The sequence below is a fragment of the Salmo salar genome, chromosome ssa01 (assembly GCF_905237065.1).
Source record: "Salmo salar chromosome ssa01, Ssal_v3.1, whole genome shotgun sequence".
Classification (NCBI taxonomy): Eukaryota; Metazoa; Chordata; class Actinopteri; order Salmoniformes; family Salmonidae; genus Salmo; species Salmo salar.
The window spans coordinates 167889755-167905478 of NC_059442.1; the positions used below are offsets into that span (position 1 = coordinate 167889755).

Sequence of the window (15724 nt, forward strand, 5' to 3'; positions counted from 1 at the left end):
GAGGGTTAGTGACTGTGTTACTATCTCCTCTCTCTATAGGCTGGCCCCCTCACCGTACCCTGTAGGGTTAGTGACTGTGTTACTATCTCCTCTCTCTATAGGCTGGCCCCCTCACCGTACCCTGAGGGTTAGTGACTGTGTTACTATCTCCTCTCTCTATAGGCTGGCCCCCTCACCGTACCCTGCGGGGTCACCGTAACAAAGTGACGTGCCTGCTGTACCCCCACCAGGTGTCCCCTCGCTACGACCAGCGCTCCCTGGTCTCCGGCGGTGTGGACTTCAGCGTCATCGTCTGGGACATCTTCACTGGGGAGATGAAACACGTCTTCTGTGTCCACGGAGGAGAGATCACACAGATCCTGGTCCCCCCTGAGAACTGCAGCGTGAGTACATTTTACACATATAGAAGTGCATTTGTTTTTGAATTCCCTCCCCAGCCCTGACTCTTTCATCAGACTGTAATGAAAATATGAATGTGTTTTCAACAACAAAACAAGCCTGTAGTGGATTTTCCAGCGTAGAGGCGAGGCCTCAGAGATGGTTGATTCTAGTCCTGCCCTCTGATCTCACTCAATGCCTCCTGCTTCTTCTTACACACACAAACATGCACACACATCCATCCATCCCTCCGTCCATCCGTCCATCCCTCCGTCCATCCATCCGTCCATCCCTCCGTCCATCCCTCCGTCCATCCATCCGTCCGTCCATCCCTCCGTCCATCCATCCGTCCATCCCTCCGTCCATCCATCCCTCCGTCCATCCGTCCATCCCTCCGTCCATCCGTCCATCCCTCCGTCCGTCCATCCCTCCGTCCGTCCATCCCTCCGTCCATCCATCCGTCCATCCCTCCGTCCAGCCGTCCATCCATCCCTCCGTCCAGCCGTCCATCCATCCCTCCGTCCAGCCGTCCATCCATCCATCTCTCCATCCATCCATCTCTCCGTCCGTCCGTCCATCCATCTCTCCATCCATCCATCTCTCCGTCCGTCCGTCCATCCATCCATCTCTCCATCCATCCATCCGTCCATCCATCCCTCCGTCCAGCTGTCCATCCATCCCTCCGTCCATCCATCTCTCCATCCATCCATCTCTCCATCCATCCATCTCTCCGTCCGTCCGTCCATCCATCTCTCCATCCATCCATCTCTCCGTCCGTCCGTCCATCCATCTCTCCATCCATCCATTCGTCCATCCCTCCGTCCAGCTGTCCATCCATCCCTCCGTCCAGCCGTCCATCCATCCATCTCTCCATCCATCCATCTCTCCGTCCGTCCGTCCATCCATCTCTCCATCCATCCATCTCTCCGTCCATCCATCCATCCATCCCTCAGTATTCTCTTCTATCCTCTCTCTGTGTCTGTCTGAATGACAGGTACCAAATTGTTGTCCATTACATGAGACTGGTCCCCACTGTAAGTAAAGGTGTCTATTCTGCTCTTAATGACCTGTTTAGTTATGCAGCTACTTTACAGCACGTCGATACTTAAGGAGCGGGACATTTAATTGATACGTGAGAGAGAGCGAGGCTGGAGGGATGGAGGGATCCATAATCCCTGTTGGGGAGTTACCTGTGCCTGTCTGGATGGCTCCTCGTCCTCCTTAGTACATCCAACATCCAAGCTGACTGGTTCATAAAGATGACCCTGAGCAGCAGTCTTCTCCAGAGCGTTGTTAAAGGATCTCTGTATTTCACCCATACACTTCCCACTGTCTGTCTAGCCCTGCTCTTGGCCCTGGATACATACTCTAGTCCTGGTACAGTACAATAGCCTTGACCTGTGTTAGCTGGGTACAGTATAACCCTGGTGAGGTGTGTGTGTGTGTGTGTGTGTGTGTGTAAGCTGGGTACAGTATAACCCTGGTGAGGTGTGTGTGTGTGTGTGTGTGTGTGTGTGTGTGTGTGTGTGTGTGTGTGTGTGTGTTAGCTGGGTACAGTATAACCCTGGTGAGGTGGTGTGTGTGTGTGTGTGTGTGTGTGTGTGTGTGTGTGTGTTAGCTGGGTACAGTATAACCCTGGTGAGGTGGTGTGTGTGTGTGTGTGTGTGTGTTAGCTGGATACAGTATAACCCTGGTGAGGTGGTGTGTGTGTTAGCTGGATACAGTATAACCCTGGTGAGGTGGTGTGTGTGTTAGCTGGATACAGTATAACCCTGGTGAGGTGGTGTGTGTGTGTGTGTGTGTTAGCTGGGTACAGTATAACCCTGGTGAGGTGGGTGTGTGTGTGTGTGTGTGTGTGTGTGTGTGTGTGTGTTAGCTGGATACAGTATAACCCTGGTGAGGTGGTGTGTGTGTTAGCTGGATACAGTATAACCCTGGTGAGGTGGTGTGTGTATTAGCTGGATACAGTATAACACTGGTGAGGTGGGTGTGTGTGTGTGTGTGTGTGTGTGTGTGTGTGTGTGTGTGTGTTAGCTGGATACAGTATAACCCTGGTGAGGTGGTGTGTGTGTTAGCTGGATACAGTATAACCCTGGTGAGGTGGTGTGTGTGTTAGCTGGATACAGTATAACCCTGGTGAGGTGGTGTGTGTGTTAGCTGGATACAGTATAACCCTGGTGAGGTGGTGTGTGTGTTAGCTGGGTACAGTATAACCCTGGTGAGGTGGTGTGTGTGTGTGTGTGTTAGCTGGATACAGTATAACCCTGGTGAGGTGGTGTGTGTGTGTGTGTGTGTGTGTGTGTGTGTGTGTTAGCTGGATACAGTATAACCCTGGTGAGGTGGTGTGTGTGTGTGTGTGTTAGCTGGATACAGTATAACCCTGGTGGAGGTGGTGGTGTGTGTGTGTGTGTGTTAGCTGGATACAGTATAACCCTGGTGAGGTGGTGTGTGTGTGTTAGCTGGATACAGTATAACCCTGGTGAGGTGGTGTGTGTGTGTGTGTGTTAGCTGGATACAGTATAACCCTGGTGAGGTGGTGGTGTGTGTGTGTGTGTGTGTGTGTGTGTGTGTGTGGGTGTGTTGTTGTGGGGGGTGTGTGTGTGTGTGTGTGTGTGTGTGTGTGTGTGTTAGCTGGATACAGTATAACCCTGGTGAGGTGGTGTGTGTGTGTGTTAGCTGGATACAGTATAACCCTGGTGAGGTTGTGTGTGTGTGTGTGTGTGTGTGTGTGTGTGTGTGTGTGTTAGCTGGATACAGTATAACCCTGGTGAGGTGGTGTGTGTGTGTGTGTTAGCTGGATACAGTATAACCCTGGTGAGGTGGGTGTGTGTGTGTGTGTGTGTGTGTTAGCTGGATACAGTATAACCCTGGTGAGGTGGTGTGTGTGTGTGTTAGCTGGATATAGTATAACCCTGGTGAGGTGGTGTGTGTGTGTGTGTGTGTGTGTGTGTGTGTGTGTGTGTGTGTGTGTTAGCTGGATATAGTATAACCCTGGTGAGGTGGTGTGTGTGTGTTAGCTGGATACAGTATAACCCTGGTGAGGTGGTGTGTGTGTGTGTGTGTGTGTGTGTTAGCTGGATATAGTATAACCCTGGTGAGGTGGTGTGTGTGTGTGTGTGTGTGTGTGTGTGTGTGTTAGCTGGATACAGTATAACCCTGGTGAGGTGTGGAGCCCGACTGAAATGTGATTTTTGGATCCGATTCCGATTTTAAAGTGGAAATATTCACTGATAACCAATACACTGTGTCTACCGATAGGTCTGTTTTTATAGCTGGAATTAAAAAATTATAATTATAGATTGAGTTTAATACTGCCTACTAAGATACTGAAAAATCTGATTTCTTAAATTTGAGGCCAGAACATTCATGTACACACCACATAATATTTAGGAGCACCAAAAAGATAATATTTTTTTTTAATGAAAAACTGTGCTACTCCTGAAAAGAGGAGACACTGCACTCATTCCAGGAAGAAACTTGCCTCTGAAGACATACTTTCAATGTATTGGTATTTAGCAGTGTTTTCATGGATTTTTGTAGGGCTGTAGCCACTGAATTCTCACAGTTGTCACTTGAAAGGAAAGACATCATTGCAAAAGTCACAGCTGGCACAGCGTTGCCTTACGCCCCCGAGCGTTGCCTCGGTGAACGGTCCTTGCTATCCGGGATCCCACTGAAGTTGACATTTTAAAATGGCTACGGTGAGGGTTGAGGTTCGTGTTGGTTGAGGTTCGTGTTGGTTGAGGTTCGTGTTGGTTGAGGTTCGTGTTGGTTGAGGTTCGTGTTGGTTGAGGTTCGTGTTGGTTGAGGTTCGTGTTGGTTGAGGTTCGTGTTGGTTGAGGTTCGTGTTGGTTGAGGTTCGTGTTGGTTGAGGTTCGAGTTGGGTGAGGGTTGAGGTTCGAGTTGGGTGAGGGTTGAGGTTCGAGTTGGGTGAGGGTTGAGGTTCGAGTTGGGTGAGGGTTGAGGTTCGAGTTGGGTGAGGGGTGAGGTTCGAGTTGGGTGAGGGGTGAGGTTCGAGTTGGGTGAGGGTCGAGTTGGGTGAGGGTTGAGGTTCGAGTTGGGTGAGGTTTAGTTTAGCGATGTCGCAAAGATTCCGGAATGCACTCACCGGCGGTGAATGGCATCAAGTACATTCACACAGCTGGTTAGCTGGATCGATGTGGGTGGTGAATCTTGAAATTGAACCAGTCCCTGACAAGCAACAGCCCCATACAACAATGCTGTATAGATGTGTTGGCTGATAGTGTTCCAGTCTTGCTGTAGAGTGCCAGGGCAAGATGGCTCTCCAGGCTTACCTCTCCAGGACAAATAATGAAATACAAGAATAAAAGTCCTATTCTATGAAGAACGGCTAGTTTCCTCAAGCGTTTTCTCTGCATTTTACATCGGTCCTTGTTCGGTGGATTGAGAAAGCTGATACAAATGCGTCGGTAAAAGGATAATATCGGCTGATAATATCGGTCAACCAATAAATCGGTCAGGCTCTCTAGCCTGGAGTGGTGTGGGGTGGATGGTTAATTGCCCTGCAGCAGCCGGTGGCGGCAGGAGGGACGACAGTGATGAAGAGTGATGTGTCCTTGTAGTCCAGATATCCCCTTCTCTCCTTCCCTCCTCACTCCCTCATCTCTCTCATGGTCAAGGTTTCCTCTACCACTACATCAACACTCAGAACATTGCCTGTCAGCGCTCGTCACCATTTAGTCTGCTTTCAGTTCCTCTCCCTCCCTCTCTCCGTAGCTCCCATCCTCTCTCCCTACTTCACTCCCTCTCTCCCTACCTCCCTCTATCTCTCCCTACCTCCCTCTATCTCTCCCTACCTCCCTCTATCTCTCCCTACCTCCCTCTATCTCTCCCTACCTCCCTCTATCTCTCCCTACCTCCCTCTATCTCTTCCTACCCCTCTATCTCCCTACCTCTATCTCTCCCTACCTCCCTCTATCTCTCCCTACCTCCCTCTATCTCTCCCTACCTCCCTCTATCTCTCCCTACCTCCCTCTATCTCTCCCTACCTCCCTCTATCTCTCCCTACCTCCCTCTATCTCTCCCTACCTCCCTCTATCTCTCCCTACCTCCCTCTATCTCTCCCACCCTTACCTCCCTTATCTCTCCCTACCTCCCTCTATCTCTCCCTACCTCCCTCTGTCTCTCCCTACCTCCCTCTGTCTCTCCCTACCTCCCTCCATCTCTCCCTACCTCCCTCCGTCTCTCCCTACCTCCCTAAACTGTAGGTAGGGGTAGATGTGTACTGTAGGTAGGGGTAGATATATACTGTAGGTAGGGGTAGATATATTACTGTAGGTAGGGGTAGATATATGTACTGTAGGTAGGGGTAGATATATGTACTGTAGGTAGGGGTAGATATGTAGGGGTAGATATGTATATGTAGGTAGGGGTAGATGTGTATATGTAGGTAGGCGTAGATAGGTACTGTAGGTAGGGGTAGATATGTATATGTAGGTAGGGGTAGATATATACTGTAGGTAGGGGTAGATATATGTACTGTAGGTAGGGGTAGATGTGTATATGTAGGTAGGGGTAGATATGTATATGTAGGTAGGGATAGATATATGTACTGTAGGTAGGGGTAGATGTATGTACTGTAGGTAGGGGTAGATATATGTACTGTAGGTAGGGGTAGATATATGTACTGTAGGTAGGGGTAGATATATGTACTGTAGGTAGGGGTAGATATATGTACTGTAGGTAGGGGTAGATATATGTACTGTAGGTAGGGGTATATATGTACTGTAGGTAGGGGTAGATATGTATATGTAGGTAGGGGTAGATATGTATATGTAGGTAGGGGTAGATATATACTCTAGGTAGGGGTAGATATATACTGTAGGTAGGGGTAGATATATACTGTAGCTAGGGGTAGATATATACTGTAGGTAGGGGTAGATATATACTGTAGGTAGGGGTAGATATATGTACTGTAGGTAGGGGTAGATGTGTATATGTAGGTAGGGGTAGATATGTATATGTAGGTAGGGATAGATATATGTACTGTAGGTAGGGGTAGATGTATGTACTGTAGGTAGGGGTAGATATATGTACTGTAGGTAGGGGTAGATATATGTACTGTAGGTAGGGGTAGATATGTATACTGTAGGTAGGGGTAGATATGTATATGTAGGTAGGGGTAGATATATACTGTAGGTAGGGGTAGATATGTATACTGTAGGTAGGGGTAGATATGTACTGTAGGTAGGGGTAGATATGTACTGTAGGTAGGGGTAGATATATACTGTAGGTAGGGGTAGATATATACTGTAGGTAGGGGTGGATATATACTGTAGGTAGGGGTAGATATATATACTGTAGGTAGGGGTAGATATGTACTGTAGGTAGGGGTAGATATGTATATGTAGGTAGGGGTAGATATATATACTGTAGGTAGGGGTAGATATATATACTGTAGGTAGGGGTAGATATGTATATGTAGGTAGGGTTAGATATGTACTGTAGGTAGGGGTAGATATGTACTGTAGGTAGGGGTAGATATGTATACTGTAGGTAGGGGTAGATATGTATACTGTAGGTAGGGGTAGATATGTATACTGTAGGTAGGGGTAGATATGTACTGTAGGTAGGGGTAGATATGTACTGTAGGTAGGGGTAGATATGTACTGTAGGTAGGGGTAGATATGTATATGTAGGTAGGGGTGGATATATACTGTAGGTAGGGGTAGATATATATACTGTAGGTAGGGGTAGATATGTATATGTAGGTAGGGGTAGATATGTATATGTAGGTAGGGGTAGATATGTATATGTAGGTAGGGGTAGATATATATACTGTAGGTAGGGGTAGATATATATACTGTAGGTAGGGGTAGATATGTATATGTAGGTAGGGGTAGATATGTATACTGTAGGTAGGGGTAGATATGTACTGTAGGTAGGGGTAGATATGTATACTGTAGGTAGGGGTAGATATGTATACTGTAGGTAGGGGTAGATATGTATACTGTAGGTAGGGGTAGATATGTACTGTAGGTAGGGGTAGATATGTACTGTAGGTAGGGGTAGATATGTACTGTAGGTAGGGGTAGATATGTATATGTAGGTAGGGGTGGATATATACTGTAGGTAGGGGTAGATATATATACTGTAGGTAGGGGTAGATATGTATATGTAGGTAGGGGTAGATATGTATATGTAGGTAGGGGTAGATATGTATATGTAGGTAGGGGTAGATATATATACTGTAGGTAGGGGTAGATATATATACTGTAGGTAGGGGTAGATATGTATATGTAGGTAGGGGTAGATATGTATACTGTAGGTAGGGGTAGATATATATACTGTAGGTAGGGGTAGATATTTATACTGTAGGTAGGGGTAGATATGTATATGTAGGTAGGGGTGGATATATACTGTAGGTAGGGGTAGATATATACTGTAGGTAGGGGTAGATATGTATATGTAGGTAGGGGTAGATATATACTGTAGGTAGGGGTAGATATGTATATGTAGGTAGGGGTAGATATGTATACTGTAGGTAGGGGTAGATATATATACTGTAGGTAGGGGTAGATATATATACTGTAGGTAGGGCTAGATATATATATACTGTAGGTAGGGGTAGATATGTATACTGTAGGTAGGGGTAGATATGTATACTGTAGGTAGGGGTAGATATATATACTGTAGGTAGGGCTAGATATATATACTGTAGGTAGGGGTAGATATATATATATACTGTAGGTAGGGGTAGATATATATATACTGTAGGTAGGGGTAGATATATACTGTAGGTAGGGGTAGATATGAACTGTAGGTAGGGGTAGATATGTATATGTAGGTAGGGGTAGATATGTATATGTAGGTAGGGGTAGATATGTATATGTAGGTAGGGGTAGATATGTATATGTAGGTAGGGGTAGATATGTATATGTAGGTAGGGGTAGATATGTATACTGTAGGTAGGGGTAGATATGTATACTGTAGGTAGGGGTAGATATGTATACTGTAGGTAGGGGTATATATGTATACTGTAGGTAGGGGTAGATGTGTACTGTAGGTAGGGGTAGATGTGTACTGTAGGTAGGGGTAGATATGTACTGTAGGTAGGTGGTAGATGTGTATATGTAGGTAGGGGTAGATGTGTATCTGTAGGTAGGGGGTAGATATGTATATGTAGGTAGGGGTAGATATATACTGTAGGTAGGGGTAGATATGTATATGTAGGTTGGGGTAGATATATATACTGTAGGTAGGGGTAGATATATATACTGTAGGTAGGGGTAGATATGTATATGTAGGTAGGGGTAGATATGTATATGTAGGTAGGGGTAGATATGTATACTGTAGGTAGGGGTAGATATGTATACTGTAGGTAGGGGTATATATGTATACTGTAGGTAGGGGTAGATGTGTACTGTAGGTAGGGGTAGATGTGTACTGTAGGTAGGGGTAGATATGTACTGTAGGTAGGGGTAGATGTGTATATGTAGGTAGGGGTAGATATGTACTGTAGGTAGGGGTAGATATGTATATGTAGGTAGGGGTAGATATATACTGTAGGTAGGGGTAGATATGTATATGTAGGTTGGGGTAGATATATATACTGTAGGTAGGGGTAGATATATATACTGTAGGTAGGGGTAGATATGTATATGTAGGTAGGGGTAGATATGTATATGTAGGTAGGGGTAGATATGTATATGTAGGTAGGGGTAGATATGTATATGTAGGTAGGGGTAGATATGTACTGTAGGTAGGGGTAGATATGTACTGTAGGTAGGGGTAGATGTATATACTGTAGGTAGGGGTAGATGTATATACTGTAGGTAGGGGTAGATATATACTGTAGGTAGGGGTAGATATATACTGTAGGTAGGGGTAGATATGTATATGTAGGTAGGGGTATATATGTATACTGTAGGTAGGGGTAGATGTGTACTGTAGGTAGGGGTAGATGTGTACTGTAGGTAGGGGTAGATGTGTACTGTAGGTAAGGGTAGATGTATACTGTAGGTAGGGGTAGATATGTACTGTAGGTAGGGGTAGATGTGTATATGTAGGTAGGGGTAGATGTGTATATGTAGGTAGGGGTAGATATGTACTGTAGGTAGGGGTAGATATGTATATGTAGGTAGGGGTAGATATATACTGTAGGTAGGGGTAGATATGTATATGTAGGTAGGGGTAGATATATATACTGTAGGTAGGGGTAGATATATATACTGTAGGTAGGGGTAGATATGTATACTGTAGGTAGGGGTAGATATGTATATGTAGGTAGGGGTAGATATGTATATGTAGGTAGGGGTAGATATGTACTGTAGGTAGGGGTGATATGTATGTAGGTAGGGGTAGATATGTACTGTAGGTAGGGGTAGATGTGTATCTGTAGGTAGGGGTAGATATGTATATGTAGGTAGGGGTAGATATGTATATGTAGGTAGGGGTAGATATGTATACTGTAGGTAGGGGTGGATATATACTGTAGGTAGGGGTAGATATATATACTGTAGGTAGTGGTAGATATGTATATGTAGGTAGGGGTAAAGTGACAGTAGCAGCAGCGTGTGTGAAGAGTCAGTGCAACAGAGTAAATGCAACAAATGGATAATTGCAGGTAGTCCGGGTAGGCATTTTGATTGTGGTCAAATGCCACGCAGCTGCCATACCCAAGCGGTGATGCAGCCAGTCAAGATTCTGTATAACTTTGTGTTACGTTCTATTGTTTTGTTGTGAATATTTACTGTCATTGTACCATGCACCTGTTGTACTGGAGTGTGTCCCAGTGTGTTTCTGTGTCCCAGTGTGTTTCTGTGTCCCAGTGTGTTTCTGTGTCCCAGTGTGTTTCTGTGTCCCAGTGTGTTACTGTGTCCCAGTGTGTCCCAGTGTGTTTCTGTGTCCCAGTGTGTTTCTGTGTCCCAGTGTGTTTCTGTGTGTTTCTGTGTCCCAGTGTGTTTCTGTGTCCCAGTGTGTCCCAGTGTGTTTCTGTGTCCCAGTGTGTTTCTGTGTGTTTCTGTGTCCCAGTATGTTTCTGTGTGTTTCTGTGTCCCAGTGTGTTTCTGTGTGTTTCTGTGTCCCAGTGTGTTTCTGTGTGTTTCTGTGTCCCAGTGTGTTTCTGTGTCCCAGTGTGTCCCAGTGTGTTTCTGTGTCCCAGTGTGTCCCAGTGTGTTTCTGTGTCCCAGTGTGTTTCTGTGTCCCAGTGTGTTTCTGTGTCCCAGTGTGTTTCTGTGTCCCAGTGTGTTTCTGTGTCCCTGTGTGTTTCTGTGTCCCAGTGTGTCCCAGTGTGTTTCTGTGTCCCAGTGTGTTTCTGTGTCCCAGTGTGTTTCTGTGTCCCAGTGTGTCCCTGTACTGTAATAACCTCCAGCCAGGTTGTATAGTGCAGTGCTTTTCACTGTGTGAGGCAGTATTTCATGATGTGCTGTGGGGCGGGCGGTCTGTCTCTGTGGGGCGGGCGGTCTGTCTCTGTGGGGCGGGCGGTCTGTCTCTGTGGGGCGGGCGGTCTGTCTCGCTCGCTCGCTCTCTGTGTGTGTGTCTGGAATCAGGTCCAACTTCTGTGTGTGTAATGTTTACTGTTCATTGTTATTGTTTATTTCACTCTCATCAGTTAACTATTGCCTGATGACTTGAAAAAATAAAAAAGTTGTCAAGTTTTTCTCCCCGGCAACAACTCCACTACCCTGAAATGTCAGTCATTTCAAGGTCCTTCTGTCCAGTTGAAATGGGCCTTGCTCTTAGATCATTGGTTAATGACATTCCTAATCAAAATGGAGCAGGACATTTCATTGTTGTAACCATGGAAATGGAGTTTGTGTTCCGTTCTATTGTCATTGACACCATTGAAGGGTCAGACCGTACTGTTTCACCTATTCATTCATTCAGCCTTTCTAAATGTCATGACGTATGCTGTTTTTGTCCATCGTCCGCAACAATACCTTTTTATGTTCAGTATTTTGTTGCTTAATTATATTAGTGTTTATCCGTCTCTTGCTTCCACAAAGAAACAACAGATATGACATTATACAAATGTTTTATTCCCTTGATAAAACAACCTGACTCTGGTCTGGGCCGGATTACTGTAGAACACCTCTCTGGTCTGGGCCTGATTACTGTAGAACATCTCTCTGGTCTGGGCCTGATTACTGTAGAACACCTCTCTGGTCTGGGCCTGATTACTGTAGAACATCTCTCTGGTCTGGGCCTGATTACTGTAGAACATCTCTCTGGTCTGGGCCTGATTACTGTAGAACATCTCTCTGGTCTGGGCCTGATTACTGTAGAACACCTCTCTGGTCTGGGCCTGATTACGGTAGGACACCTCTCTGGTCTGGGCCTGATTACTGTAGAACACCTCTCTGGTCTGGGCCTGATTACTGTAGAACACCTCTCTGGTCTGGGCCTGATTACTGTAGAACACCTCTCTGGTCTGGGCCTGATTACTGTAGAACACCTCTCTGGTCTGGGCCTGATTACTGTAGAACATCTCTCTGGTCTGGGCCGGATTACTGTAGAACACCTCTCTGGTCTGGGCCTGATTACTGTAGAACACCTCTCTGGTCTGGGCCTGATTACTGTAGAACACCTCTCTGGTCTGGGCCTGATTACTGTAGAACACCTCTCTGGTCTGGGCCTGATTACTGTAGAACACCTCTCTGGTCTGGGCCTGATTACTGTAGAACACCTCTCTGGTCTGGGCCTGATTACTGTAGAACACCTCTCTGGTCTGGGCCTGATTACTGTAGAACACCTCTCTGGTCTGGGCCTGATTACTGTAGAACACCTCTCTGGTCTGGGCCTGATTACTGTAGAACACCTCTCTGGTCTGGGCCGGATTACTGTAGAACACCTCTCTGGTCTGGGCCGGATTACTGTAGAACACCTCTCTGGTCTGGGCCTGATTACTGTAGAACACCTCTCTGGTCTGGGCCTGATTACTGTAGAACACCTCTCTGGTCTGGGCCGGATTACTGTAGAACACCTCTCTGGTCTGGGCCGGATTACTGTAGAACACCTCTCTGGTCTGGGCCGGATTACTGTAGAACACCTCTCTGGTCTGGGCCTGATTACTGTAGAACACCTCTCTGGTCTGGGCCTGATTACTGTAGAACACCTCTCTGGTCTGGGCCTGATTACTGTAGAACACCTCTCTGGTCTGGGCCTGATTACTGTAGAACACCTCTCTGGTCTGGGCCTGATTACTGTAGAACACCTCTCTGGTCTGGGCCTGATTACGCTATGACCACTCTGTTATCCTTCTACTGATCCTCTATGGAAGCCTGTAACTCTCTCTGTGTCTCTCTCAATTCAATTCGAAGGTCTTTATTGGCATGGGAAACATATGTTTACATTGCCAAAGCAAGTGAAATAGATAATAAACAAAAGTGAAATAAACAATAAAAATGAACAGTGAACATTACACTCACAGAAGTTCCAAAAGAATAAAGACATTTCAAATGTCATATTATGTCTATATACAGTGTTGTAACAATGTGCAAATAGTTAAAGTACAAATGAGAAAATAAATAAACATAAATATGGGTTGTATTTACAATGGTGTTTGTTCTTCACTGGTTGCCCTTTTCTTGTGACAACAGGTCACACATCTTGCTGCTGTGATGTCACACTGTGGTATTTCACCCAGTAGACATGGGAGTTTATCAACATCGGGTTTATTTTCAAATTCTTTGTGGATCTGTGTAATCTGAGGGAAATATGTGTCTCTAATATGGTCATACATTTGGCAGGAGGTTAGGAAGTGCAGCTCAGTTTCCACCTCATTTTGTGGGCAGTGTGCACATAGCCTGTCTTCTCTTGAGAGCCAGGTCTGCCTACGGCGGCCTTTCTCAATAGCAAGGCTATGCTCACTGAGTCTGTACATAGTCAAAGCTTTCATTAAGTTTGGGTCAGTCACAGTGGTCAGGTATTCTGCCACTGTGTACTCTCTGTTTAGGGTCAAATAGCATTCTAGTTTGCTCTGTTTTTTGTTAATTCGTTCCAATGTGTCATGTAATTATCTTTTTGATTTCTCATGATTTGGTTGGGTGTAATTGTGTTGCTGTCCTGGGGCTCTGTGGGGTCTGTTTGTGTTTGTGAACAGAGCCCCAGGACCAGCTTGCTTAAGGGACTCTTCTCCAGGTTAATTTCTCTGTAGGTGATGGCTTTGTTATGGAAGGTTTGGGAATCACTTCGTTTTAGGTGGTTGAAGAATTGAACAGCTCTTTTCTGGATTTTGATAATTAGCTCTCTCTCTCCCCCTCTCCCCCTCTCCCCCTCTCCCCCTCTCTTTCTTTCTTTCTTTCTTTCTTTCTTTCTTTCTTTCTTTCTTTCTTTCTTTCTTTCTTTCTTTCTTTCTTTCTTTCTTTCTTTCTTTCTTTCTTTCTTTCTTTCTTTCTTTCTTTCTTTCTTTCTTTCTTTCTTTCTTTCTTTCTTTCTTTCTTTCTTTCTTTCTTTCTTTCTTTCTTTCTTTCTTTCTTTCTTTCTTTCTTTCTTTCTTTCTTTCTTTCTTTCTTTCTTTCTTTTTTTCTCTTTTTCTGCCCCGACAGAATCGTGTTCAGCACTGTGTGTGCTCTGTGGCCAGTGACCACTCCGTGGGTCTGCTCAGCCTGCGGGAGAGGAAGTGCATCATGCTGGCGTCTCGACACCTCTTCCCCATCCAGGTCATCAAGTGGCGCCCCTGTGATGACTATCTGGTGGTGGGCTGCTCTGATGGCTCAGTGTATGTGTGGCAGATGGACACAGGTGAGACACACACACACACAAAAGAGAGACTCGCACACACACAAACCTTTGCGACAGAGCGATACGCATACAGGTACACACACACAGGTGAGACGGAGAGAGAGACACATACCGTTGCACTATTAAAATAGATGTGTTACAGTGCAGCGGGTTTATTCATTGTAACCTGATTAATGAGATAATGGGACTTTTGTTGGTCGTCTATTTTCTTATTTTTGTCATTAATGAAATATCTGTTTGTAATCCAACAACCTTCTCTGTAGTCTGCTAATGGAACGGTGCTGAAGGAATGAAATCAAGCTTTATTACACTTTGTTAATGGTTTTTCTTCAACTGTGCACTATTTGTTTGCTGGGGACTTTGTTTGTTCTGTCTGCATTTATAAGAGTACATGGCCATTAAGGCCAGATTGTTCTTCAAGATGTTCATAGATGACCAGCAGGGTGAAATAATAATAATAATAATAATAATAATCAGTGGTTGTCGAGGGTGCAACAGGTCAGCACATCAGGAGTAAATGTCAGTTGGCTTTTCATAGCTGAGTTTTCAGAGGTTGAGACAGCAGGTGTGGGAGAGAGAGTCGAATCAGCAGGTCCGGGATAAGGTAGCAGGTCCGGGATAAGGTAGCAGGTCCGGGATAAGGTAGCAGGTCCGGGATAAGGTAGCAGGTCCGGGATAAGGTAGCAGGTCCGGGATAAGGTAGCAGGTCCGGGATAAGGTAGCAGGTCCGGGATAAGGTAGCAGGTCCGGGATAAGGTAGCAGGTCTGGTGAACAGGTCAGGGGGACACTGTGGCCCAGTCCAGCGATATCCCCGGACAGGGCCAACCAGGCAGGATATAACCCCACCAACATTGCCAAAGCACAGTCCCCACACCAGCGGAAGGATATCAACAGACCACAGTGGCTGTCGGTGCAGTTTAAGATGGAGGAGGACGATCATTTAAAAAAAACAAAATTATGAGCCTTATTTCTATTACAGCATATTGGATGACAGTCATTTATATTCCATTCACCCATCTCAGTGTGGCATTGATAGGTTTAGCCTACTACATGATACTCAGTGTCCCTGTACTGTTACTGTACCATCATGAGGTTGCTACAACCTAGCATATGAATGAAAGTTTACAATACAGTGGGGTAAAAAAGTATTTGATCCCCTGCTGATTTTGTACGTTTGCCCACTTACAAAGAAAGGATCAGTCTATAATTTTAATGGTAGGTTTATTTGAACAGTGAGAGACAGAATAACAACGAAAATATCCAGAAATGCGCATGTCAGAAATGTTCTAAATTGACAGCAAGGGTGTTTCGTCACTCCAGTGCCTTGCCGTTCACCTCTGCACCACTGGGCCAGACTGCACTCAATCTACTGAGAGAAGACGTAAACGTTCAGTAAAGTCTGATTCTTTCACATGGATAGGCAGACCATTCTATAAAAAGCCAGCTATTTGCTTAAAATTCTAGGAACAATAACGAGGCCTGCGTCTTGTGATTCCAGCATTAAGTGTAGGTATGTAAGGCTAGACCAAATCGTAGAGATTAGGTAGGAGCAAGTCCATGTAATGCTTTGTAGGTTAGCAGTAAAACCTTGAAATCAGCCCTAGCCTTAAGAGGAAGCGAGTGTAGAGAGGCTAGCACAGA

The 15724-nt window shown here is 45.5% G+C and overlaps 1 protein-coding gene across 3 annotated transcripts in view; it reads left to right on the forward strand.

The window, feature by feature from the left end:
- The window catches only part of LOC106572123 (WD repeat-containing protein 7), a 376679-nt gene that overhangs the window by 56221 nt on the left and 304734 nt on the right, over positions 1-15724 (forward strand). For all 3 annotated transcript variants that reach the window (XM_045693965.1, XM_045693962.1, XM_045693964.1), the window contains exons 12-13: positions 163-383; positions 13887-14082. In XM_045693965.1, the coding sequence (XP_045549921.1) occupies positions 163-383; positions 13887-14082 (417 nt within the window). The remainder of the gene's footprint in view (positions 1-162; positions 384-13886; positions 14083-15724) is intronic.